Source organism: Corvus hawaiiensis, chromosome 3 (genome assembly GCF_020740725.1).
Source record: "Corvus hawaiiensis isolate bCorHaw1 chromosome 3, bCorHaw1.pri.cur, whole genome shotgun sequence".
In the NCBI taxonomy this organism is placed as follows: domain Eukaryota; kingdom Metazoa; phylum Chordata; class Aves; order Passeriformes; family Corvidae; genus Corvus; species Corvus hawaiiensis.
In genome coordinates this window covers 106,725,527-106,752,797 of record NC_063215.1, presented here as the reverse complement: position 1 = coordinate 106,752,797, position 27,271 = coordinate 106,725,527, and the positions used below count along the sequence as shown (strand labels likewise).

At 48.7% G+C, this 27,271-nt stretch overlaps 1 protein-coding gene and 1 long non-coding RNA gene across 3 annotated transcripts; one reads left to right on the top strand and one right to left on the bottom strand.

Annotated features, from left to right (window-relative positions):
* The first annotated feature begins 1,671 nt into the window (after nucleotides 1-1,671).
* Nucleotides 1,672-24,402, top strand: LOC125322309. The gene is made up of 3 exons (XR_007201943.1): nucleotides 1,672-1,683; nucleotides 17,538-17,539; nucleotides 24,264-24,402. It is a non-coding gene; the product is annotated as an uncharacterized LOC125322309 (long non-coding RNA).
* On the bottom strand, nucleotides 18,832-27,228 carry LOC125322308 (TOG array regulator of axonemal microtubules protein 2-like). Of its 2 annotated transcripts, XM_048295951.1 has the most exons (5): nucleotides 27,197-27,228; nucleotides 26,137-26,240; nucleotides 23,213-23,417; nucleotides 21,814-22,030; nucleotides 18,832-19,212 (listed from the first exon to the last, which is right to left on the bottom strand). In XM_048295951.1, exons 1-5 carry the CDS (start codon nucleotides 27,206-27,208, stop codon nucleotides 18,977-18,979), a joined length of 774 nt encoding a protein of 257 aa, XP_048151908.1. In that variant the 5' UTR covers nucleotides 27,209-27,228; the 3' UTR covers nucleotides 18,832-18,976. The 2 variants fall into 2 exon arrangements, with proteins under 2 accessions (XP_048151908.1, XP_048151907.1); XM_048295950.1 differs by lacking the exon at nucleotides 18,832-19,212 and having other exon boundaries at nucleotides 21,439-22,030.
* Nucleotides 27,229-27,271: the final 43 nt, after the last annotated feature.

Sequence of the window (27,271 nt, the reverse complement as noted above, 5' to 3'; positions counted from 1 at the left end):
GGACACTGCACTTCAGGCTGTCTTTGCAGTGGGTGTGTAGTGAAGGCTTCATGTCCTCAGCGGGTATCAATAGCAGGGGAGGTCTTTGAATGGTTTCTGGCTCTCTTGTGGCTCCTGCTCTGTCTTATGGCTGAGAAAACACCAACAGGCAGTCAGAGCAGCTGAAGTTGGCCAATCTTGTGAACCAGTCCTTCTACATTTAGTAAACTACGGGTATGTGTGAACCATCTCTGTGTCTTGGTGGTGTTTTCTGTCAGCTGTGTCCGGTTTGGACGGAGAAAGGTGTTTGCTGGAACCGGCAGTCCTGCAAAGTCAGTTCCAGGTTGTGTCAGCTTTTGAGTTGTACAGCCATGCCCTTGTGCCCAGTTGTCTCTGATGCTATTTCTAGACTTCATCAGCTTCTGGGCAGCTTTGTGCATTCTGGCATGGCTTTGTCCAGAGGGAAGGGATGGCAGGTGGCCATGGGGAGAGCAGCCCAGAGCCCACCCCCACGATTGCCTTTGCAGCAGGGCCAGGACCTGCAGTTGTTTTGGGTTTGCCGTGGGGTGCAGGAGGAGGCAGATGAACAACAGCTTTGGTAAACAGAATGTCCAACCCAAAGCTTGTGTACTTGATTCCAGCCTTGCTGAGAAAGGGCCCAGCGTATCCCTGAGAGGAACCGATCCTTCCACTGAAGTTTGAACAGGGCCTGATTTGGCTCTTTAGCTGTGCCAGGGACAATGGGATACTAAGGAAGGGTGTGCATCTGCCCCCGCTGCCTCCACCCCGCTTGCTGGACATGGCATGGGGGCCCTGGAGCAACTTGGGCAGGCAGAGGCCTTCCAGAGAGCAGCAGGGCAGGGAGCTCAGCAGAACTTCCTAAATGCCAGTGAGCCTGAGATGATGGATGTGTGGGAGCTGGAGAGCACCGAGCATGCCCAGAGCTCAGCAGCATCGGGGCTCAAAGGCTGCTGGGGAACTGTACGAGGGAAGGGAAGCAGCAGCAGAAATGAGGGGCTTGAGAAAAGCAGGTTTAGACATCCTGCAGGATGGCTTTGTGGGGACTTGGCTGGAGATCCGCACTGGCTGTTAGGTGCTTTAGGGACAGGGAGAGACTAGGGATCCAAGGCCATTCCCATACGATCCAAAAGGCCAGTGGAGGCAGTGGCACCGCAGAACATCTTGGTGCCAAACATGTGGATGCCATCTGGGAATGTAGCCACATTTCCAGAGAAGTGAGCACAGGGATAGTGATGGCAAATGTGGGACATGGCCTCTCCCTCACCACTTCCCTTTCCATTCCCTGTCCTAGACCAAGCTGCTCCATTGACATCTCTGCCAGGTCTCAGCTAAGAGCATGGCTAAATGTCTTCAGGCATGAATGGGGGCAAGGCTGGATGCTTGATCTGAGGAGTACTGTGTTCTACTCTTTGCAGGCTTCCTTGCTGTGTTCCAGTGGTGGGGATATGAAGAAGGGATCATTGGGACCACCTTTGATCCCCCCAATACGCAAGGCAGTGAGTCCCCCTGTGAGCAGTGCGGCAGTGTCTGTCCCAAGCTCTCCGCAGCTGGATTTCCAGGAGTCCCAGGAGATGAGGTAAGCCAAGGTGTCTGCTGCTCCAGTGTGCTGTTCCCCTCACGCTTCCCGTCTCATGAGGTTATTTTCCACAGTCATCTCTCCCTTGTATTTAGGCAAACCTCAGTGTATTCCCCATTTTGCCCATCTGTGGTGATCCAGCACAATGGCAAAGCCAACACCATATGCCCTAAGAGCAGAGGTGGTTGTGGGGAAGAGGAGGCAGGGCTTAAGAGCACCTCAGAACAGGTCCTCTGCTGGACTTGGCTACTGATTCCCTCTGTGGTGTTTGTGCTGTCATTTGGGAACTGTATTGCATGGATGTGGATACTGCGGTTCTTTGAATACTGTGATCCTTGCCTGTCAACTTCTGCAGCCATGAGGATATGTCAGGGCAAATATTGGCTACTGAGGAGGTGTCTGCAAATTCAGGTGCTGCTCCTGTAAATGTCAGGTGTGACTTCTCTGTGCCTGGGCCTCCACCGTGAAACCAGAGCCCAGATAAAACTTGGGGTACAGATGTATCATCTGATCGATGTTTAGTATTTCGATCTGGGCTTAAGATCAAAGAGGGCAAGGTGCTAGAGAAGAGTTATAGGACTGTACCTGATGCAAAGATATTGGCTTGGATATATGTGTGAGAAAATGTAGCTGTCAAGCTTATCCTAGTGACAAGGATAAAGCAGGAGTCCCAGAAGTATCATTCCAATTGAAAAGCGTCCGTAGGGCTTTTAAAGTGCAATCGGAATATCCTTACCTAGCAGCTGAGTTGGAAAAGGCCTTTTTGTCCTTGAAAGAGCAAGGAGGTGTACTGTCATTCTCAGGAGAGAGCAGTGCTATGGCCCCATGTAGCCCGAGACTGTCACCAGTGTAAGGCATGAGCAGGCAAAGTCAAGCTTGGGCAGGAGAACAAAAGTAGCTGCCCTCCATACAGACTTGTGTCTCAGCTCAGCAGCTCTTGCTGCTTCACAGAGGCTGTAGGAGCCACTTGGCTGCAAAAGGAGAGAACTGGGCAGGTCTGATGCAAGTTGAAGAATGACTGCTGTGTTTCAGCCGGAGCTTGGCAAGCTCTGTGGGACTCCAGCACCTGAAAGCTTAAGGACAATTCCTCAGCTTTGCATCGTGTTGGGTTTATGTGTTGCATTTCCTCCTTCATCAGGGGGACCATGCTAAGAAGGTTTGCCTCCTTTGATGCTACACACATTCCATGCCCTTCTCTTTCTACCTGCTCATATGTTCTTTTGTCCTCCCTTTTCTCAAGGCCAAGATCCAGCAGCCGAAGCAAAGAGAAGAACTCTGAACATGCAAGTAGGTACAGGGCATGTCTGTCCTAAAATGACCATTGGAATGCTGACCCAGGGGTGGCATTGTGGCAGTTTGGTTGAAAACCATCCTGGTTTAAATGTCTTCAAATTCCTTTCAATTCCTTGATGGGCTCAGTGGATTCTCCCAGAGCTTGGTCACTGGGAGTATGCTCCGGTGGTGCAGTGAAAATTACTCCAGGAGCTGCACTGGTACCTTGGGGCTCGGGAAATGCGCCACAGGAAAAGAAAACATTCCTCTCCATCCTGCACATGCCTTTCATCTCCCTGCACCCTTTCTAAGGTCATAATTAGTAGAGAAAAAAAGACATTTAGCATGAAAGGAGAAATGTTCCCACTCCTTCCTCCTGCCTTTGAAGGAAGAAGGAGAACACCTTCCCTTGGGGCAGTTTCTGCGCTGAACCCTTTGAGATCTGAAGGAGATTCATGGACATTGCCTGGTTTTGCATGGGGAGAAATAGGGAAACCTCCTTAGACAGAAAGGCCTTGTGAATGTTCCAGTTAAGGGGAAGGAGACTTCCAAATGGATGCAGCCTATGCAGGATCAGAGTTTGTCATCCTCTGACAGCACAAGCCTAAAGCCACCTATGGCAGGTTCACGATGGCAAATCCCTTCCCCGACTCTCTCTGCCCATGTCAGTATTGCAGGCTGAGGCTGGGGGAGGAGATGCCTTCTGCCTTGTCCCCCCTCCCTGCCTTGCCTGATCCCTGACAAGAAGAGTTGTGCCAGACCAAATGAGGTGTCTGGTGCATGTGTGTCAGCGCCTGCTTTCAAGTTCAAAGCCTCAATGCCAGGGTTGTTGTTCCTTTGCCATCTCTGGGCATGGAATGATAGGAGAGATGAGATTTGAAGAAACAATTTTGCTGATGCAGAAAAACGATTTATCATTGGTGGAGGCCTGTACAGAATGATTAGTTCTCTGAGTTTCAAAAGCTCCGTTGGAGAGCATTTCAGATTAACCTGCACCATGCCATTTCCATTAAGAAAATTTTGAATTGTCAGGATTAGCGAAGATCAGAAATGTTTTGAGGCAGGTCATGTTTATGTTGGGTTTGGGTGTCTCTGCAGGAAGGAAAGCAGGGAATAAACTCCTGGAGCAACAAAGCAGAGAAAGCTGGGGCGTTTGCATGAACAATGTGTTCCCTACAGATATGGGCTGCTTGAATAGTGGGGACATCTCATGAGGAGTGCAAATCTTCTTTTGCTTCTAACACATGGTGCCATTGTTTGTGTCCCAGCACTGCCTTTGTTGTAAAGAGAAATAAAAACCACCAAGAAAACCCAACCAAGAACTGAGGGGGAGTTACAGAAACAAAGGCCTTGAAAACTGGCTTGGGAAAGCAATTAATTCCTAGGTGGAATTGTCAAATTCTAGAGACCCCTGTGGGTTGCCAACTGTTTGGAAGGAAAGGGATCCCCAAGTAGTGGATGAGCCATGAGCAGCACAGAAGCAAAGTAGTGGAATCTCTCTCTCCCTTCCTGCCAGCTCCATACAGCTCAGAGCAATTATAGTGATGCTAGTTTCATGAAAAATAAAAACAAAGTGATCTTCTCAATAATAAATAACCCCTCGAGTGCCTCACCCATTAGTTGTGGTGATTGTAAAGGTGGGAGTTCAACTAACTCACTTCTTCCCTTGTACCTGATCTACAGCTTCTTCTGAGTCTACAACAAAAACCCAGAGGAAGAAGAGTTCATGGTGTGTGATAGGACCTGGGATGCCTCTGTTCCCAAGGGAACTGGCTGAACTTTTTGGCTTGAAGACTGACGTGCGGAAGCCCGGCCTTGGCAGTGCAGGTCTCCGCTCGCAGCCTGCTCAGGGGGCCTTGGCCCAGGAGCCCCGGCAGGGGCAGCTGAGCAGCGCTGCCCCCGGGGTCACTGCCAGGGAGCACAAGGTGAAGGCTGAGCATGGCTCAGCCTCACAAAGAGGTAAGGCGGGAGCTGGGCCGCTCTCTGGCGGGAGGAAGGCTCTTGTGCCAGCCTAGAGAGCCTGGGCACATTGCCAGGGAACAGTTCTGCCCTGCATGTGCCCCCTGCACTGAGCTGTGCTGCTCCCAGTGCCCCGTGGAGCTGTAGGGCTGCTCAGCTGTGGGGCCGGGAGAGGAGCAGGAGGGTGCGTGTGCAGCTGAGCCATTCCTGGAAAGCACAGGCCTCTGGGCTCCCTGCTGTCCCAGGGCAGCCCAGAGGCCAGGCTGTTCCTGTGCTGGCTCTGTGCAAGTGGGTCAGGGTGTCTCCCTGGCCTGCCTCAAGTGGCTGCTGGCAGGAGCATGTTTCCCTGTGCAGCTCTTTAGAAGTTTCCAGGTGGTCTGTCCCATTAAATACGTAGCTTCCGATGCTTTAGGTTTGCATTGCGGCCTCTGTTATATTTTGTGTCTCCACTTTGCAGGCGTGACTGGCTACAGTCTTATCAAGAAGTTTTCCTTGGACATTTCCTATGTTCCCTAACCGACAAAGCCCTTGCCTCCTGTCCAGAAGAGCTCTCTTTCCTCGAGCTCAGGAAGAAGGTGCTGCCTGTCCGAAGAATGTTTGAAGATTTGGATTTATACGTTAGGCTTTGTAGTTACAGATGTACATATGTTCTGACATGTAGATGTAGTTTGAATAAATGTGTTGTCATTTTATCTTTTAAATTTTGAAACTAGATTTTCAACAGTATATATTTTATTTTGATTGGTTTTGTTTGTTTTAAATAAAATAATTTTTAAAAAAAACAAGCCGAGAATGTGAGACCTGCTAGCCTAGAGGCTGTCAGAGTGCAGCTGACTCAACGTGCCACTGTCTCACGGTATTCTTTCCTCACAGCGCCTCTCCTCTTCCTCTTTTGCCATGTTTTCTTCATGTCATTTGTGCTGCTGTTTGTTATTTAGCATTACAATGGGGCCACCTATTACCATGTTTGGGGGACAATGGACCCAGAAGATCCTGTGTAGTCTCCAGTTTTCTGCCTCGATCTATTCTGTGCTCACAAAAGGCCTGAGCAAAGCAACAAAGAGAATGTGCCCAAATCCCAAAGCTTTGCTCCTTTGCAATGTCAGACGGATCTGGCTCAGAGGTGTCTTCAATCACAATTCCATAGGTAAGAAGAGGACGTGTATTTCACTGGGAAAAGAGGCACTGCTTTGGAAAAGGCATCTGTATGTATATTTACCCAGGACAGCAGTCCAGCGGCGTTGTTTGCAACTTGTTTGCAGAAGGATGAGCGGACTGTGAGGTTATTGAACAGGTGACAAGGGTTCCTCAAATCTGTACCCTAGCCTGGGTGCCATTCAGCCCACGGGTATGGGATCATTTGGTACCATGGACCAGTGCTTGCCAGCATATTGAATTCCTGCCTAGCTGGAAGAAGCAATTCTGGGTTCAGCTCCAGCTCTTGGTGGGCTGCATGATCACTGACAATGCTGCCTTTCCAGAATTTATTTCTCAGTTGCCTTTCATAGTCATTTGAAGCTTTTAAACCTCACATGTCAATTTGCTCTGCCTTAGGGAAAAACACTTCTGAGCCCTGCGCAAACTGTAACCTTTTGACACCAAAGTCTTCATGGTTTCCAGGCTCGGATGTTAGAGAAGAAAATGCATGTGAATGTGTTACTTAGGTTTTCTGGAGGAAAAACTCTGTGTCACGTGGCTGCGTGTGTTTGCTTAGCTATGGGTCAAATCCCGGACTAGTAAAGCCTGGGAAGGCTGGCATGTGTCAGGGAAAACTAGTCCGTGAGCTTATGGGGTTGCCATCACCAGCAGAGTGGATGTGTCCTTTGGGGATTCCTCTGGAGACAAAATTAGGCACCTGCTCCCTCCTGCAATATTCTCTTAGATCTTTCTAAAATATCCTAGAAAAGGCAGTGAAACTTCATGTCTACTTGCACACCCACTGTTTGAATAGGGGCATTTCTGTCTCTCCGCTAAGTCATTGCTCTTGCACACCAGAAACAGGAACACCAACAAACGGGAATGATGCATGATCCTCCTGCTGGTGCCTCAGAATACTGGTAAGTGCAGATCTGGGTAGCTACCCAGATTAACATTTAATTAGCATTTCATGCTCCTTCAAGATCCCCAGATCTCAGGGCATTTTGTTTCCAAGCTGCAGCTATACCATCACTCTCTGGGGAAGAACAGTAAATAGGAAACAGCGACTGCCAGTATTGCAAGAGTGTGGGGAAAACCTGAAGTGTCTGTGTAAAAAGATGAGTGGGAAGAGTGTCATTGCCACAGCCAAAGCTTAATTAGGGGAGCAGGATCACTTCTTTATGCATGGCTGCAAGATGATCGTCAGGGACCTCCTTTTTGTACCTCATGCAGGAAAGGAGCTCTTAATAATACCCTGCTACTGAAACCCACACTGGGGTGTAGCTCTGTAGTGGTTCCCAATGAAGCAGATTGCCTGCTTTGTCACTGCCAGCCCTGTGACCCTGTGAGGGACCACAGTTCATCCCACACATGTTCTGTCTCCAGGAAAAGCTTGCCTTGGCTTATATGAGGGGAAAAATCAGAAGAATAATAAAATGGACAATTAATCTGGTCACTTTGGAGGACATGCTCATGCTTTCACATGTCAGCCTTGTACCGGCTTGTTCGTCATCATGAAACATATCAATAGAAAAAACTCAGATCCTATGCTACATCTGAATGAAATTCCTTCAGATTATTAAGATTTCTGTTGTCAGGACCCGGATAAAATCCTTCCGACACTCACTTGCAGCTGTCCTGGATTTCTGCAGCCCTTTGTGGAAACCTGCTGTAGGTACAGTGTCTGGAGTTGGTTTGGGCCTTTAGGAAAGATGTGTGGAACAGTATGCAGGGCTCTCCTAGGAGAAAACTGTTTGTCCAAGACCGGGGACATCGTGCCTGCAGAAGTGGAGTGGCCCCGCTCCCAGCCCAAGAGTCTGTGAGCTGAGCCACGCCGGGGAGAAAAGACCCCGAGGGGCACCAGCCCAGCCGCCTCACCTGCCATGACCGTTCTGCGGAGCTCTGCCGTGGGGTGGAAGTCGACGCTGGGCGAGCCACCGAGCTTTCATCTGCTGCTAGAACTACTCCGTGATAGCTCCTGTTTTTCCCGAGAGAGAAGCCAGCGCCATCTTGTAACGCGTGTCCTGGGCGGGTTTTCCTCTGGCATTTTGGGTCTTTGTTCCAGTGGGAGGACGGTGAGGTCTGACAGTTTGATATCTACAAGTTGCTTACTTATTTTTCCTTGCCTTGTGGGCATTCTGTTTGTTAATAAAATGTTGGGTTTTTTCCACTTTCATCTATTAGTATTCATTTCCTATTGCTGGAAAGGGATTGTTGGAACAGTTTAGAGGAGACAACTAATTCCAGACTGCCCTAAGTTTTCTCAAACTGAGACAGATGGCTTCACATAGGAACATCCCCAAGGCTGCTGAGAGGAAGGCATGGAGGAAGACAAACCTAGTTGTACCAGTTTGGCCAAATTTAGAAATATATCCCCTGAGAGAAGGACCATCACCACCCCTCCCCCACCAGGTTTGGGAAAAAATAAATTTTCCTCAAAGGAAAGTGAAAGAGATAAAAACGATTTCTTTAACAAACACACGGGAAAAGGAAAATAATGCTAACTAATAAAAATCTCTCGCTGTGGAGAAAAAACCTGGCAAAGTGTTAAGAGTCCTCCCTTTGGTCTCCTTGGAGCTGGGACTTGGCCCAGGGCCAGGCCCTCTGTGCTTGATGGAAAGTCCTCCCACTATGCTCTGATAATTGAAGCAGTGCAGTAGAAAAGGGAGAAAATCTGAAATTCCAGGGAAGGAAAAAAAGTTCAACTCTCAGTCTCTCTCTGGAGAAAAAGAAACTGAACAACTGGCCAAAAGCTGACCGGGCAGCCGCAAGCCAGGTGCCTCCTCCCTCCCCTGCCGCAGCTGGAGAAAATGTCACTATCTGTGTGTGACCTTGAACAAGCTGCAAACTGCTTTGAAAAAGTTTTGCTCAGTTTTCCCTTCCCCCTCTCAGGCTCAGTTTAAAGGCATAAAAAGGCACAAAAATTAATTTCTGGGCATAGGGCAGCAATATGGGATACACATCATAAAGTTACCCCAAGACACTAGTATTTCTGAGGGAAGTTCTTTTACACCAAACCAACTGGAGTCGTCAAACAGCTGACCGGACGTTTCGAGACATGGGCCAAAGGGGAAACCTTTCAGTGTGTTTGGTCAAGGCCAGGCTATGCTCGAGGCAAAGGTGTGTCAGAGTACTCGGCTCCTTCTCTCCTCATGGTGTCCGGCAGGCACAGGAGCCCAGAGCTCCTGCAGAAACCATCACAGCACTCAGTGGGAGCAAACTTGTGTCCAGTCCTCACACAGAGCTCTGGTGTCCAGCACTGCACCTCCTTGGAATGAGGAATTGTTGCAGTGCTCTTGGAAGGAGCTAAGGAGGTTTGGCCTTCAGATCAGCTCCTTCCTAGCTCCTGATTTGCTGCCCTGGGTAAGCTGCTGCCTGTGGCAACACTTGGTTCACAGCTGACAGCCCTGCTCTGCTGGCGGGCAGCCATTGCAGGAGCTTTTGCTGGGGTCATTGTGATGCCTTTTCTTGGTCTTAAAATCAAGAGTCATGCATGGTTAGAAGGGGAAAAGGGATTTTACCTTGGTATTTATTTTAAGGATCCTTAGGTGTACACGTCCAGGTCATAGGCATCAAGATGCACCCTGCCGAGTCTATCTCTCTGTGTCTCCCCTCTCAACATTGGGTATAACATTATAGGTTTTACTAATTAGCATATCTATCAAAGATTCCCCAATGAGAGGCTCAAGTGAGCCCCCCTCCCCAAGGAACCTTCCCCTGGATGGTTCTATCTTGGTTTACAGAATGTGTTCTGGAGAGGACCTTGGGGTCTGGGGCACACTGATCCCTAGCTACGAAGCTTCTAAAATGTTTAGTCTCTTAGCTTGACAAACAAGTCCAAGAATGTAGGCAAAAAGCACTAGGAATACAGAAGCTGTAAAAAAGTATAACGGGGTATAGAAGAAAAGGCAAAAATCTTCATGGCATCAATTGAACCTTTCAGATCTTCCCAAGGAGAGCTAAGGAGGGAACTTGTCAAAAGAGCATTGCCTGGGCAAAGCTTTTAACATTAAATCTTTCCTCTGTGCTCATTACCATGCACAGGAAATATTTGAGGAAGCAAGTTTGTTGTTCCAGAAATTCCTGCAATCAGTCAGATTGCCAGAAAGAAAACACAGATTTGGGATGTGTAATCTCACTTTAATTCATTGTATAGAGAAATACAGGAGCACTTCTTGGGAGCTGTGTGTCTAACCTAAGTGACCTTGCCACCAAGAACTGAGAAAGGTGGGGAGAGATGGAATCAGTGGCACAAGGATCTGCAGTGGGATTCTCCCGCAGGCCTGAGGAAACTGCCCCGGGCTTCCACTGGGCCATGGCTTTTTACTCCACATCAAAACTTCATGCAGCGGCTTTTCACTCCACATCAAAACTTCATGCTTCACACTGTGGTGGTGAATCTTCCCTGGCCTTGTCAGGCCACACTGTGATCTCAGAAATGCTTGTTAGGCCCCAGCCTTGATGAACAGCCCCTGGACTCAGCTCCTCTTGAGCTTGCCCAAAACACTGAGTGCTCCCAGGAACTTGTGCTGTCTAACCAGCTCCTGGGGTTTTCTATGAACAGTCTTGGAAACTACTTTTCTTGCCTGAAGGCCATAACATCCTTCTTCTCGCACTTCCAAAGACAGGGTGCTGACCCAAAGTGCGGCCATGATGAAGCATTTTATGACTGAAGCCCACTGTCTTGTGGCCCATAAACAGCGGTCCAAAAGGAAGCCCTGGAAGCTCTCCTGGACCACAGCGGCTGCCACTGGCAACCTCCAGTGGGGCCTCTCAGAGCCAGCGAGCTCAAGGATCGTCGATCAACAATGGATCCTGGGCCAATACCCCCACTCCTCACGGCTCCAGTTTAACTACTGTTAAGCTTGAGTGCTGTTAAGCTTTTAGGCCACATTCCTTTTCATCCTTGTCCTTTCTCTCCCTTTGTCAAACCCGTCTAAACACACACACAGAGAGAGAGAGAGTTCTCAGTTCATGTCTGGTTTGATTGACTGCATTTTGTTTGTTGCTTTTTTTCCTTGTTGTGCCTTAAAGGACTAGTAAGTAATAGTGTGAATGTTGCCAACAAATTTTGTTGAGCTGTTACTTAACATTCTGTACTAGTTTGAAAACAAACCAGTGAGAGATCACAAGACAGAACTGTAATTTAATAGGAAAATTAAAATAATTGCAATAGTACAAGAACACTGACAGAGTCAGGATACAACCTGACACCCTGTTAGTCAGGGTGGTGGTAGGAGCCCAGATGAAGTGGTCCTATTGAAGCAGTGATCCTGTAGAAGACTCTGGTTTTCAGAAGAGGGTCCAGTAGTAGCTCTTATCCTCTGGGAATCCAGTAGAGAAGAGCTGCTTGTGCTTCAATCCTACCTGATTATATCCAGGTGGGAATGCTTGGCTCCTCCCCCTGGGTGGAGCATCTCCCAATGGGCTGATGTAATTCTGTGAGTCATGGGGTGGGTCATTGATTGCCCATTAAACAGAGATAGCCCCCAGAGGGATTTATCCAGGATGAGTCATGGTAGGAGATAACAAACACAGCCCCATCTGTTTTAACAGCTTGTGAAGGTGACAATAGAATACATACTCTTGGTTGCATCTTACACTGTAACCTAGGACATATTCAATCTGGTTTTACTGATAACCTTGACAGTGAATTTTTAAGCAATCTCAAACACTCGTTCGTAACAAGCCTTGGGAGCATGAGGTACAGGGCTGACATTGGAAAGCAGGAGAATCACTCTAAAGTGACGAGTTTAAATGTCCATTTCATTGCTCTTCTATTTATTTCACTCGATTAAGCCAAGCCAAGCTTTTCTTGGAGGCAGAATGTGTGTGGGATGTACTACGCCATTACCCCATAACTCTGGGCTGAATGGCACCCAGGCTAGGGTACAGATTTGAGGAACCCTTGTCACCTGTTCAATAACCTCACAGTCCGCTCATCCTTCTGCAAACAAGTTGCAAACAACGCCGTTGGACTGCTGTCCTGGGTAAATATACATACAGATGCCTTTTCCAAAGCAGTGCCTCTTTTCCCAGTGAAATACACGTCCTCTTCTTACCTATGGAATTGTGATTGAAGACACCTCTGAGCCAGATCCGTCTGACATTGCAAAGGAGCAAAGCTTTGGGATTTGGGCACATTCTCTTTGTTGCTTTGCTCAGGCCTTTTGTGAGCACAGAATAGATCGAGGCAGAAAACTGGAGACTACACAGGATCTTCTGGGTCCATTGTCCCCCAAACATGGTAATAGGTGGCCCCATTGTAATGCTAAATAACAAACAGCAGCACAAATGACATGAAGAAAACATGGCAAAAGAGGAAGAGGAGAGGCGCTGTGAGGAAAGAATACCGTGAGACAGTGGCACGTTGAGTCAGCTGCACTCTGACAACCTCTAGGCTAGCAGGTCTCACATTCTCGGCTTGTTTTTTTTAAAAATTATTTTATTTAAAACAAACAAAACCAATCAAAATAAAATATATACTGTTGAAAATCTAGTTTCAAAATTTAAAAGATAAAATGACAACACATTTATTCAAACTACATCTACATGTCAGAACATATGTACATCTGTAACTACAAAGCCTAACGTATAAATCCAAATCTTCAAACATTCTTCGGACAGGCAGCACCTTCTTCCTGAGCTCGAGGAAAGAGAGCTCTTCTGGACAGGAGGCAAGGGCTTTGTCGGTTAGGGAACATAGGAAATGTCCAAGGAAAACTTCTTGATAAGACTGTAGCCAGTCACGCCTGCAAAGTGGAGACACAAAATATAACAGAGGCCGCAATGCAAACCTAAAGCATCGGAAGCTACGTATTTAATGGGACAGACCACCTGGAAACTTCTAAAGAGCTGCACAGGGAAACACTCTCCTGCTAGCAGCCACTTGAGGCAGACCAGGGAGACACCCTGACCCACTTGCACAGAGCCAGCACAGGAACAGCCTGGCCTCTGGGCTGCCCTGGGACAGCAGGGAGCCCAGAGGCCTGTGCTTTCCAGGAATGGCTCAGCTGCACACGCACCCTCCTGCTCCTCTCCCGGCCCCACAGCTGAGCAGCCCTACAGCTCCACGGGGCACTGGGAGCAGCACAGCTCAGTGCAGGGGGCACATGCAGGGCAGAACTGTTCCCTGGCAATGTGCCCAGGCTCTCTAGGCTGGCACAAGAGCCTTCCTCCCGCCAGAGAGCGGCCCAGCTCCCGCCTTACCTCTTTGTGAGGCTGAGCCATGCTCAGCCTTCACCTTGTGCTCCCTGGCAGTGACCCCGGGGGCAGCGCTGCTCAGCTGCCCCTGCCGGGGCTCCTGGGCCAAGGCCCCCTGAGCAGGCTGCGAGCGGAGACCTGCACTGCCAAGGCCGGGCTTCCGCACGTCAGTCTTCAAGCCAAAAAGTTCAGCCAGTTCCCTTGGGAACAGAGGCATCCCAGGTCCTATCACACACCATGAACTCTTTCCCTTCTTCCTCTGGGTTTTTGTTGTAGACTCAGAAGAAGCTGTAGATCAGGTACAAGGGAAGAAGTGAGTTAGTTGAACTCCCACCTTTACAATCACCACAACTAATGGGTGAGGCACTCGAGGGGTTATTTATTATTGAGAAGATCACTTTGTTTTTATTTTTCATGAAACTAGCATCACTATAATTGCTCTGAACTGTATGGAGCTGGCAGGAAGGGAGAGAGAGATTCCACTACTTTGCTTCTGTGCTGCTCATGGCTCATCCACTACTTGGGGATCCCTTTCCTTCCAAACAGTTGGCAACCCACAGGGGTCTCTAGAATTTGACAATTCCACCTAGGAAGTAATTGCTTTCCCAAGCCAGTTTTCAAGGCCTTTGTTTCTGTAACTCCCCCTCAGTTCTTGGTTGGGTTTTCTTGGTGGTTTTTATTTCTCTTTACAACAAAGGCAGTGCTGGGACACAAACAATGGCACCACGTGTTAGAAGCAAAAGAAGATTTGCAATCCCCATTACATGTCCCCACTATTCAAGCAGCCCATATCTGTAGGGAACACATTGTTCATGCAAACGTCCCAGCTTTCTCTGCTTTGTTGCTCCAGGAGTTTATTCCCTGCTTTCCTTCCTGCAGAGACACCCAAACCCAACATAAACATGACCTGCCTCAAAACATTTCTGATCTTCGCTAATCCTGACAATTCAAAATTTTCTTAATGGAAACGGCATGGTGCAGGTTAATCTGAAATGCTCTCCAATGGAGCTTTTGAAACTCAGAGAACTAATCATTCTGTACAGGCCTCCATCAATGATAAATCGTTTTTCTGCATCAGCAAAATTGTTTCTTCAAATCTCATCTCTCCTATCATTCCATGCCCAGAGATGGCAAAGGAACAACAACCCTGGCATTGAGGCTTTGAACTTGAAAGCAGGGACTGACACACATGCACCAGACACCTCATTTGGTCTGGCACAACTCTTCTTGTCAGGGATCAGGCAAGGCAGGGACGGGGGACAAGGCAGAAGGCATCTCCTCCCCCAGCCTCAGCCTGCAATACTGACACGGGCAGAGAGAGTCGGGGAAGAGATTTGCTATCGTGAACCTGCCATAGGTGGCTTTAGGCTTGTGCTGTCAGAGGATGACAAACTCTGATCCTGCATAGGCTGCATCCATTTGGAAGTCTCCTTCCCCTTAACTGGAACATTCACAAGGCCTTTCTGTCTAAGGAGGTTTCCCTATTTCTCCCCATGCAAAACCAGGCAATGTCCATGAATCTCCTTCAGATCTCAAAGGGTTCAGCGCAGAAACTGCCCCAAGGGAAGGTGTTCTCCTTCTTCCTTCAAAGGCAGGAGGAAGGAGTGGGAACATTTCTCCTTTCATGCTAAATGTCTTTTTTTCTCTACTAATTATGACCTTAGAAAGGGTGCAGGGAGATGAAAGGCATGTGCAGGATGGAGAGGAATGTTTTCTTTTCCTGTGGCGCATTTCCCGAGCCCCAAGGTACCAGTGCAGCTCCTGGAGTAATTTTCACTGCACCACCGGAGCATACTCCCAGTGACCAAGCTCTGGGAGAATCCACTGAGCCCATCAAGGAATTGAAAGGAATTTGAAGACATTTAAACCAGGATGGTTTTCAACCAAACTGTCACAATGCCACCCCTGGGTCAGCATTCCAATGGTCATTTTAGGACAGACATGCCCTGTACCTACTTGCATGTTCAGAGTTCTTCTCTTTGCTTTGGCTGCTGGATCTTGGCCTTGAGAAAAGGGAGGACAAAAGAACATATGAGGAGGTAGAAAGAGAAGGGCATGGAATGTGTGTAGCATCAAAGGAGGCAAACCTTCTTAGCATGGTCCCCCTGATGAAGGAGGAAATGCAACACATAAACCCAACACGATGCAAAGCTGAGGAATTGTCCTTAAGCTTTCAGGTGCTGGAGTCCCACAGAGCTTGCCAAGCTCCGGCTGAAACACAGCAGTCATTCTTCAACTTGCATCAGACCTGCCCAGTTCTCTCCTTTTGCAGCCAAGTGGCTCCTACAGCCTCTGTGAAGCAGCAAGAGCTGCTGAGCTGAGACACAAGTCTGTATGGAGGGCAGCTACTTTTGTTCTCCGGCCCAAGCTTGACTTTGCCTGCTCATGCCTTACACTGGTGACAGTCTCGGGCTACATGGGGTCATAGCACTGCTCTCTCCTGAGAATGACAGTACACCTCCTTGCTCTTTCAAGGACAAAAAGGCCTTTTCCAACTCAGCTGCTAGGTAAGGACATTCCGATTGCACTTTAAAAGCCCTACGGACGCTTTTCAATTGGAATGATACTTCTGGGACTCCTGCTTTATCCTTGTCACTAGGATAAGCTTGACAGCTACATTTTCTCACACATATATCCAAGCCAATATCTTTGCATCAGGTACAGTCCTATAACTCTTCTCTAGCACCTTGCCCTCTTTGATCTTAAGCCCAGATCGAAATACTAAACATCGATCAGATGATACATCTGTACCCCAAGTTTTATCTGGGCTCTGGTTTCACGGTGGAGGCCCAGGCACAGAGAAGTCACACCTGACATTTACAGGAGCAGCACCTGAATTTGCAGACACCTCCTCAGTAGCCAATATTTGCCCTGACATATCCTCATGGCTGCAGAAGTTGACAGGCAAGGATCACAGTATTCAAAGAACCGCAGTATCCACATCCATGCAATACAGTTCCCAAATGACAGCACAAACACCACAGAGGGAATCAGTAGCCAAGTCCAGCAGAGGACCTGTTCTGAGGTGCTCTTAAGCCCTGCCTCCTCTTCCCCACAACCACCTCTGCTCTTAGGGCATATGGTGTTGGCTTTGCCATTGTGCTGGATCACCACAGATGGGCAAAATGGGGAATACACTGAGGTTTGCCTAAATACAAGGGAGAGATGACTGTGGAAAATAACCTCATGAGATGGGAAGCGTGAGGGGAACAGCACACTGGAGCAGCAGACACCTTGGCTTACCTCATCTCCTGGGACTCCTGGAAATCCAGCTGCGGAGAGCTTGGGACAGACGCTGCCGCACTGCTCACAGGGGGACTCACTGCCTTGCGTATTGGGGGGATCAAAGGTGGTCCCAATGATCCCTTCTTCATATCCCCACCACTGGAACACAGCAAGGAAGCCTGCAAAGAGTAGAACACAGTACTCCTCAGATCAAGCATCCAGCCTTGCCCCCATTCATGCCTGAAGACATTTAGCCATGCTCTTAGCTGAGACCTGGCAGAGATGTCAATGGAGCAACTTGGTCTAGGACAGGGAATGGAAAAGGAAGTGGTGAGGGAGAGGCCATGTCCCACATTTGCCACCGCTATCCCTGTGCTCACTTCTCTGGAAATGTGGCTACATTCCCAGATGGCATCCACATGTTTGGCACCAGGATGTTCTGCGGTGCCACTGCCTCCACTGGCCTTTTGGGTCGTATGGGAATGGCCTTGGATCCCTATTCTCTCCCTGTCCCTAAAGCACCTAACAGCCAGTGCGGATCTCCAGCCAAGTCCCCACAAAGCCATCCTGCAGGATGTCCAAACCTGCTTTTCTCAAGCCCCTCATTTCTGCTGCTGCTTCCCTTCCCTCGTACAGTTCCCCAGCAGCCTTTGAGCCCCGATGCTGCTGAGCTCTGGGCATGCTCGGTGCTCTCCAGCTCCCACACATCCATCATCTCAGGCTCACTGGCATTTAGGAAGTTCTGCTGAGCTCCCTGCCCTGCTGCTCTCTGGAAGGCCTCTGCCTGCCCAAGTTGCTCCAGGGCCCCCATGCCATGTCCAGCAAGCGGGGTGGAGGCAGCGGGGGCAGATGCACACCCTTCCTTAGTATCCCATTGTCCCTGGCACAGCTAAAGAGCCAAATCAGGCCCTGTTCAAACTTCAGTGGAAGGATCAGTTCCTCTCAGGGATACGCTGGGCTCTTTCTCAGCAAGGCTGGAATCAAGTACACAAGCCTTGGGTTGGACATTCTGTTTACCAAAGCTGTTGTTCATCTGCCTCCTCCTGCACCCCACGGCAAACCCAAAACAACTGCAGGTCCTGGCCCTGCTGCAAAGGCAATCGTGGGGGTGGGCTCTGGGCTGCTCTCCCCATGGCCACCTGCCATCCCTTCCCTCTGGACAAAGCCGTGCCAGAATGCACAAAGCTGCCCAGAAGCTGATGAAGTCTAGAAATAGCATCAGAGACAACTGGGCACAAGGGCATGGCTGTACAACTCAAAAGCTGACACAACCTGGAACTGACTTTGCAGGACTGCCTGTTCCAGCAAACACCTTTCTCCGTCCAAACCGGACACAGCTGACAGAAAACACCACCAAGACACAGAGATGGTTCACACATACCCGTAGTTTACTAAATGTAGAAGGATTGGTTCACAAGATTGGCCAACTTCAGCTGCTCTGACTGCCTGTTGGTGTTTTCTCAGCCATAAGACAGAGCAGGAGCCACAAGAGAGCCAGAAACCATTCAAAGACCTCCCCTGCTATTGATACTCGCTGAGGACATGAAGCCTGCACAACACACCCACTGCAAAGACAGCCTGAAGTGCAGTGTCCTGCTGAGCTCTCCCTTTGCTCAGCTGCTTCCCTGGCCTCACACCACAGCAAAAGGTCTCCGAGCTCTGCCTACAGCACATAAACTGGAAATCCACCAGACAGGACTTAGGTTGGTGTCCTTACCATATGTCCTTTTCTCTCTGAACTCAGCTCCTGCTTTTTTCTCCTGTCATCATCATTGCCGGTGACATTTTTCCCATTCTCCTGCTCTCTGCTACTTATTTTGTTTGTGTTAGAAGAAGGAGAGCTCTTCTGGATGGGAGGCAATGGCTTGGAGGGAAGGAGCATAGAGGGAGATTCCACGGTAAACTTCTTCGCAAGAGTGTAGCCAGTCAGTCCTGCAAAGTGGAGACACAAAATATAACAGAGGCCACAATGCCAACATAAAGCATCAGAAGCTACAGTATTTCATGTGAGAGATTCCCTGGAAACTTCTAAAGAGCTGCACAGGGAAACATGCTCCTGCCAGCAGCCACTTGAGGCAGACCAGGGAGACACCCTGACCCACTTGCACAGAGCCAGCACAGGAACAGCCTGGCCTCTGGGCTGCCCTGGGACAGCAGGGAGCCCAGAGGCCTGTGCTTTCCAGGAATGGCTCAGCTGCACACGCACCCTCCTGCTCCTCTCCCGGCCCCACAGCTGAGCAGCCCTACAGCTCCACGGGGCACTGGGAGCAGCACAGCTCAGTGCAGGGGGCACATGCAGGGCAGAACTGTTCCCTGGCAATGTGCCCAGGCTCTCTAGGCTGGCACAAGAGCCTTCCTCCCGCCAGAGAGCGGCCCAGCTCCCGCCTTACCTCTTTGTGAGGCTGAGCCATGCTCAGCCTTCACCTTGTCCTCAATTGGAAGTTGCTTCAGGCACCCCATGCCACGACTAGGAAGGGGGGTGGAGAGAGCGGGGGCAGGTGCACACCCTTCCTTTGCATTCTGTCCTTTTTGGCACAGCTAAGAAGTCACGTCCGGAGGTGTCCAACTCAGCACTTTGTCATCTTCCTGCAGGTCATCGAGCCTTCACCAGCCCAAAATGTCGGAGAGGTTTTCCCGCACATGCGGAGGCTGGCTGGCAGCATGCTTCCTCAGCTTGGCGCCCATCACCTTGTAGAGGGCGCAGGCAAGCTTGGTGACCACAGTGCGGACATTGGCGCTTCGGACAGGCAGCGCCTTGTTCCCCAGGAAGGACCAGAGCACGGGCAGGGCGTAGCGCTGGACGACTTCGGGGCTCCTGGGATAAACCCATGCCACAAGCGCTGCCGGAAGAGAGACGCAAACTTCTTAACCACCAGCCTTAATGCAAACAAGGATCTACCTCTAGTTGTGATTTTGGGAGTCTCTCTGGCTAAGATCAGTGAAATAACAGTGAGAGCCCCATGATCCAGAAATGGGCAAAGCAGCTGAACATCCCCAAAACAGAACCACCAAGCCCTCAGGACTAATTTCTCCAGATCCGAGCCTTGTACCTGTGGCAGACTTCACACCTTTACTAAATCATTCCACAATCTGTTTCCGGCATGATGAATGACCAAAATGTCAAATTGCTGTTTATTTCCATTTAGAAGTTGTCTAAACCCACTGCTGAAGGTTTGAAAGGCACTTTAGAGAGGAAATTGAGAGATTTCTAATAAAAAGGATGACTCCGTTTTTGTGACCTGGCTTAATTAGCAGTGGATTTAGACCCCGCTAAAGCAAGGCTATAAATAAAGCAAGGCTATACACTGTCTTCTCTAGTATATATTGAGGTTATCATTTTTCCATCCCTTGGCTATTGCTGACATAGCAAGCTCCTCTGAGCAATCAATTATCAGCTGCATTTGGAGCATTTTGGGCAGCACTGACATAGGAAGACCCTGACTGCACACCCTGAAATGCTCAGTCCAATGGCACTTCCACAGCACAGGCAGGGAGCCTCAGCACTCTGCTTCTGCCCCTCTGCCCCCAAAGGCTGCCTTGCACAAAATCCGTGCCTCTAACACGTGTGCTGAGTTTTGACCTAAGCTGTGACCCCCAGGCACTGCAGGCTTCCGCCTCAAAACTTTCCAAGAGCAAAGCAAGAATTCTGTGAGGACAAAACAAACCGATCCCCTGAAACAGCATTTGCCACCATTTTCCCTAAAGGATCAGAGCTGTCCCTGAGCTTCCAAGAGAGGAGCCAGCTTGGGAATTTTTAGCCCCTCCCTTTCCTGGAGGCAGCTTCTGAGATGCCCCAGTGAGAGCTCAGCCCCGAGGCCGAGTGCCGCCCCCATCTCAGATGCTGCACACCTCTGCAGCAGCCAGGGAAAACCTGCCCAATACACCTTCCATGGGTATTGGGCAGGAGGGACAAGCTCAGCACCTCCTGATTTGGAGGAGCCACTCTAGTGTCTATTCACTGGCATTCCCTGTAAATTCTGCCTCGGAAGACCTCTTGCCTTAGAAGGGGAGGCCATACCTGAGAGATGCTCCGTGACATCCAGCAGAGCTTGGCCCTTCAGTTCACTCCTGCGGTGGCTGAACTCTTTCATCAGGGATACTTTATCTACAAGGGAAACACACATTTCTGCTCTCTCTTCTGAGGTCATAAGAGAAAGGACAGTGGGGAGGGAAAGGGCAGGGGCAACTACATTTTGCAAAAGAAAGGAAATTCCTGCCGATTTTTGAATCCTTTTCTTCTTTCCTTCCAGCCTACTTGGGAGGATTTTAAATTCCAAAAGAAAAGCTCTCCTTTCACATTTTAAATCCAAAGTTGTCTGCTGTACCAGGAGCTATGTTAAACATTTCACATCAGGGACCTCAAGACTTCAATCACACGTAAGCAGTGAAAAGGTTTTGCATCCCAGAGCTTTGCAGAAGTGATCTTCTCTCTCCCCTATGGAAAAGGGTGAGAAGGCTCCAAAATGCACACCTCCATTCCCACCTGAAGGATAAGCTGTTTTTAAATTGTCAGGTTACCTGTGTGGATCTAGGGACAAGACTCCAAGTTACTCATACAAGAGCTATTAGTGCTCAGTGCCTCAGTAGCCTGTGGGTTTCTGTAACATCTGTGAAATCAGATCTTGGCAGAGAGACTGGAAAATGAACTGATTTCCCAATACTTGACCGGCGTATGTATTTTGGTTTTTCTTGTGCCTATCTGTCGCGGTTTTGGGGGTCTCGTTTGAATTTAAACACTGTTGCCTGCATTGGCCTGCAAGCCTCGAGTCCTGCCACTCTAATAAGCCAAGGCAAGCTTTTCCTGGAGACAGAACGTGTGTGGGATGAAGTTTGGTACCTCACAGGGTCACAGGGCTGGCAGTGACAAAGCAGGCAATCTGCTTCATTGGGAACCACTACAGAGCTACACCCCAGTGTGGGTTTCAGTAGCAGGGTATTATTAAGAGCTCCTTTCCTGCATGAGATACAAAATGGAGGTCCCAAATGATCTTCATGCAAGCATGCAGTAAAGAACTGATCCTGCTGTCCTAATGAAGCTAATGCCTATGATGTGGAGCCTTCCAGGAGGCTGCTCTGCAGAGGTTCTGATGCGCCGCTGTCCCTTCATGCCAACAGCAAAGCTATTCATTTGGGAAGTCAACTGGGGCCCAGGCAAACTCCAAAAATCCCTTTGGCCCTGAATTCCAGCAAAGCTGTAGTCCAGCACTTCCTCTTCAGACAAGCAGCACAGAGCCAAGGGCTCCTGGGACTTTTGGGAAATGCTGATGCACATTCAAGCCTGGTGGGGGACTGGTGCGTAAGGACTGCACCTGCACAGCTTCTGGTGGATGTCAGCTGGAGGTTTCCACAGACAACAACAGCTGTCAAGGCACTCAGCGTTCTCTTGACTCGCAGAGGCAGAGACACACTTGAGGAGAGTCCATGCCAGGGCTCAGCCTTACCTAAGTGAGCCATGGATTCTTCCAGCGCTTTCACAGCTGCGGCATAAACCCCGGGGTCCTTTGAGTTTAGGTTGTTTGTTATTCCTTCAACCAGACAGATGATCACCGGGTTTAAGCCATCTTTCAGGATGCCTACGATTTCAGCCAGCACGTCCAGCGCCTTCTGCTTCACTTTCTTGTGCGTATCACCAAGTCTCGGGACAAAATAATCAAAAATCTGTGAAGAGAACAAACAACATGAAAGCTGGATTAAAATGTCCTTGTTTGAGGAAGGGACGCAGAAGTGAGCACTCAGCAATGTAAAAGATGAAAGTGATCCTTCCTGTCAGGTCAGCACTTGCTTGCACAATTTCCCTGTTTTCCTGTGGGCCGCTCACTGGAATGGTTGCGCAACCTCATGCTGGTTGAAAGATTTTCATATATTTTGAAGAGCTTTGGGTGGGGACAGAATAGTTCCTATGGTGTTTCTCTCCACATTTCAGTCATTAAATTCATCCCATTTATTGATGCAAAACAGTATCTTTGCTTTCGAAGTATGGAACCAGATATTTACAATGCCCCTTTTTCTACGCAGTTGTCTCAAGTTCTGAGGACAGTTACGATTTTGCCAAAACTATGGCTGGAGGAGATCCAGGTTTTGTTCCATCTGTCTCAGAACCTGTGTCTGGAGAAGTGCAGGGCTCTGATCAACTCTTCCAGGATCCAGACCAATTGTCTACCCAGCAGGTAGACTTCTGAAATTTAATGTGCTGGACCACTCTCATTAGAGCAGGTTCAGTCCCTTGACAGCCACATTATCAGGCACCATTTTCTGGACAAAGGGAAAAAGCAGCTACTGGGAGGAGAAGGAAGAGATCTGTCCCTAGCCATTTCCCTCCTTTTCCAAAGAGAAAAAAGACCCCCCAAGAAGGGTGAGCACCGTCTTTACCAAGAGGACTAGGGATGCCGATGGAAACGAGTAACCAGAGTTGTGCCTGTGCAAGACAAGTCGGAGTTTACAGAAGTATCCTTTTAAAAAAAATTGGTTTAAACCTGCCCAGCCTGATACTTCTCTTCCCCATCCAAACCCATTTTTTTGTCTAGAGAATAATTGCCACGCTTTCAGTGGCTGGATTCCCTTCACTTAACCCAAGTGGGAGTAGGAGACAGCAGAAGTTACACCAGCAGAAAACTCTGTCCTCCTCTGATGAACAGCATCAATAGGCACCTGCCAGACAAATACATCTGGACCGAAAGAACTTGTCCTGAAGCGTGGACCTGAATTAAATATTTCAGGGTAAGAGGCACCAGCCTGTCCCACACAGCCAGGATGTAGTGCCAAGACACACTGAATTAACTTTCCTGCTGCAGGCTTGGGAAAGGAGCTAAAGGAAAGGAACAATGAAGACACCCTACATACTTGGACAGTGTTAGTGGAGACGAGCTGGGGGCTGCTTTTGCACAGGTCTAGGAGGAGTGCCACTCCTTCCATCCGTGTCTTAAACTCCTTGGCTTCCAGGAGATTGTACAGCTTCTGGAGCGGCTCCGTTTCTTCCACAGCCGGAGGTAACGTGACCTGGGCTTTTGGGCGGCGTAGGAGGCGTCCATCAGAGGTAGACTTCACCCTGTTGAATAAAACCAAATGCGGACCTGTTGGTGATCATACCTTCAGTTAATTGTGAGCAGAACATCTTGGAGAGGTTTCCTAATGATGTGATTTCAAGCTAGAAAATCCTGATCTGAAAAACAACGGGAGACCTCATGACAATCTGTCATGGGTTAGCAAGCATAGTCCCGGAAGTGATGTTCTTGCAAAGGAGTGCTTACAGCTCCTTCTGTGACCTGACAGAACCTATCAGCTGGCCACTTTGAATATGGACAATTCTTTAAGCCACTTAAAGTTGTGACCGCCTCTGTGATCCACACTTAAGAACAGGAAACCCCGAGGCAGACTCTCTCTGTCTTGTTTCCAGTGCTGGGACAGGTGGCTGCGGGCCCCGTGTGGGGGCCAGCGGGCCCGGCCCAGGCCCTGCTCAGGCCAGGCCGGGTCGGGCCACGGCCATCCTGGAGCCGACGGGCCCTGTTCCACCCGCGGAACCCCCCCCACAGCAGGGCTGTGGGCAGCCGGAGCGGCTCGGCTCCCCCTCTCCAGAGCTGCCAAGATTCAGCTAAAGCTGCACGGCTGTCTGGCAGAGGTCATGTGACCAACAGCGATAAGCCACATTCCAGCTGCAAGGCCTAGGTGAGATTAACCCTTTTAGTGCTATGAAGAGCTGAAAACCGGAGGGAAGTGAAAGAGGAGATGCTTAAAGCTGAAATTCTGTTGTGAAGCTATGATAGATCAGAGTACCTGCTGTAATTTCATGAAGGCATGGGGGGTGGAGCATTCAACTTGTACTTGTGAGCAAAAGCACCTGTGCTGAGATAAGCAGATGCTGACGCAGCTGTAATTTCATGAGAAGTTTGAACAGGGAGAGATGGAAGTGATGAGGACTTTTGCTCCAAATGGAAAAGGAGAAAACCTCAGGTCCTAGAGATGCTCTCAGAGATAGTTCTAAAGAGGAAGATGAGGAAGACCCTTTGCTTCCAGGGAAGGAGAAGGGCCTCTATTCTTAGAAATGAAATACTCCCAGAGATGGGTGAAGAGAACTTTTGTTTCTGAACGGCTCAACCTTAAAATTTTACCCCAGCAATTCAAGAGTGGACCCTCGAAAGCAGTTGTGGGAAAAGCTGCAAGACGGGGGAAGGGACTCACATGCAAGCAGAGAACCAACCCGGGTGGCTGGCTCCTTGCGATAATGTTTTCATAGCATGGGCAAGAGACTCCTCTTCCTAAATGGACTGAACAAGGTTATTATGGAAGTGGTAAACAGACTGAACATCTCAAGGGCTGTCTTTTTACATTATCACTGCAAGAAGGGAGAAAGGCAGGGGGGAGGAGAAGTGTTCTGAAGGCGTGGTATGACTTTTTTTTCTTCTTTTAGGTCTGTTAATAAACTTCTTTCTATTCTTTCAAGTTTGGTGACTGCTTTGCGTTTCTCCTAATTCTTATCTCACAGAAGGTAAATAGTAATGAGTATTTTGGACCAAACCACTACACTAAATTGGTGTTTCTGCCTGGTTACAAACCAAACCCGCTACACAATCATTACAGGAGACAATCTGCAAGCAACATTCTCACCAGTGCTTACTCAGGAAAACCAAGGATGAGATGCATCTCACTTATCTCCAGACGGCTTCCCAGGTACACATGTCGCACTGCTTTGTGAAGAAAGAGAGACGCTACTTCCATGTTTAAATGCCTCATCATGAGGGAGGTGTGCGTCTTATAATAAGGAAACTCATCCCTCTGGAGAAGTGTCTCTACAGCAGGCATGACAATCTGGAAAAGTAGCTCAGATGCATCTGAACAGATGGATAGGGGCATATCTGAAGGATCCAGAAAATCCGTAACAGGGATAAAAACAGAAGCCAGACATCCCAGCACTACGCTCACATGATTGCTTCCCTAGAGACTAGATCCACAGCTTAACAAACCCACTGGGAACAACTCTCTTGAGCATGGGAAGATCCTGACTACGCTACTGAGGCATGTGGTCACTCTCCTGCCAGCGCTGAGCATGACAGAGCTAAATAAATCCCCTCTGTTATCAGAGGACAACAGGTACAAGTAGCTCTCCCACTGGCAGGAAGAGACAGCAAGGACCAAATTCCTGTCTCAAATGCTGATTGCAGCACAGGGGGAAATAAACCAAACATGCTGTCCATCAAGCAAACAGTATGAAGGACAGGAATGTCAAGACAAAACGTCCACATTGAGACACCTGTTGACCAAAGTTGCTCAGGAACTGGCTTGCTACTTACTACTCATCTTGGTACTGTCTGAGGGTAAGAAAACCATGACTCAGGAAGGCCAAACCACATGCATGGGAAGTGCTATTTTGGGGAACAGCATCTTGCTTCTAGACTGGGACTTCTCATCAAAACACCCATCTGAAAAAGACTGCTCTCAGAGGAAAAAAACCCTGCTTGAATTTACTTGTCCCAAGTGAGGCAGCGGAGACATGGCCCTCTCACAGCCTCCACAGCACTGTCCTTGCCACTGCACTGGATCTTCTGAGCTGCAACCAATGGGTGTCTTTTTGTCGCCCATTTTTTGTGGAAACCCTTCCAGAGAAGTTGTGTTCAGCGTAATGCAGAAGGAGACATTTTTTATGATAGAGCATTTGTAGGGAAAGGAAACAATCTCTGGCACAGGTCATCTCCACCAGAAAGATTTTCCTGAGGAAGAGACATGTAAAGCTTGCCACGTGCTTTGTCACATCTAACTAAAGTGCTCAGTACCGTTTACTAGAAGGCAATGTGGCCTGGGGCTTCTTCGAGCCATCGCTCCTCTTCTTCACAGGCTTCTCGACAGATGGGTGTTCATCCTTCTGCGTTTCCATCCCCTACAAAGGCATAAAGAAACCCCATGGATCTTTAGAATGTAAAATAGGAAATTACCTGTTTAAAACACAACTTATAACCAGGATCACTGCTACCAAGGCTTGGGCAAACCTTTCCGAACTTACAGAAGGAAACAGGCCAGAGGTTCAGTGATGCCAACTCTTTGTTTTCAATAGCCCAAGGCAGGTTATGGCTGCTACCATACTGAGCAGCAGTCTAAAATCCCAAATGCATTCCTCTTGAGCATAAATGGGAATAATGCAAACTGGTAGGGAACTAATGCTCTTAAAGGAAGCTGCAGAAAAATTTGGACTCTTTGGAGGTTGGCCCATTGTGTTGGAAGTTGATTTGGTTCCACACTCACTCTCCCTGGTGCTGCACAAAGGCACACTCCCTTCTATAACGTAGGTAAAAAGAATAAAAAAATAACCCAGGCAAACAAATGATTTTCCTCTGGATGCTGCTGAATTCACCAAGCTTCTTCCAGCTGCACAGGGCATGACAGCAGGGCAGTATTCCCAGAAGACAGATAGTAATTGTAGGAATTGGGATTGACTGGGACATCTTTTGAATATTTGGAAATTTTCTTGGCACTACTGCTTCCTGTGTCTTTTGCAAAGACTCTGTTATCTCCAGAAGCACTGTTCTCACTTAATTGCGTCACTGGGGGCAGAGTAGGGATAGTGGGGTGGGGGGTTATGCTTAAATGTAAACACATTTCCTCCTCTTTCCCTTCCCTGTTTGTGGCCAATATACAAAATATCCAATACCCCACTTTTCCCCTAATATTATCAATTCCTTTGTGCTCTGCAGATGAACAGGCTACGGATCAACAGTTCATTCCCAGGAGCAAAATGATTTGGCAGAAAAGGAATGAGATAAGATTAGGTATGTTTGATCTCATATCAGCAGTGGCAATACTTGCACAAAGGAGACATTTCTCCTACCAAGCACTTACTTTCTTCTTCATTCTTGTCAGAATATCTTCCAGGTCACGGGTGGAAAGAGATTGTTCCAAAAGCCTTTTAAATTT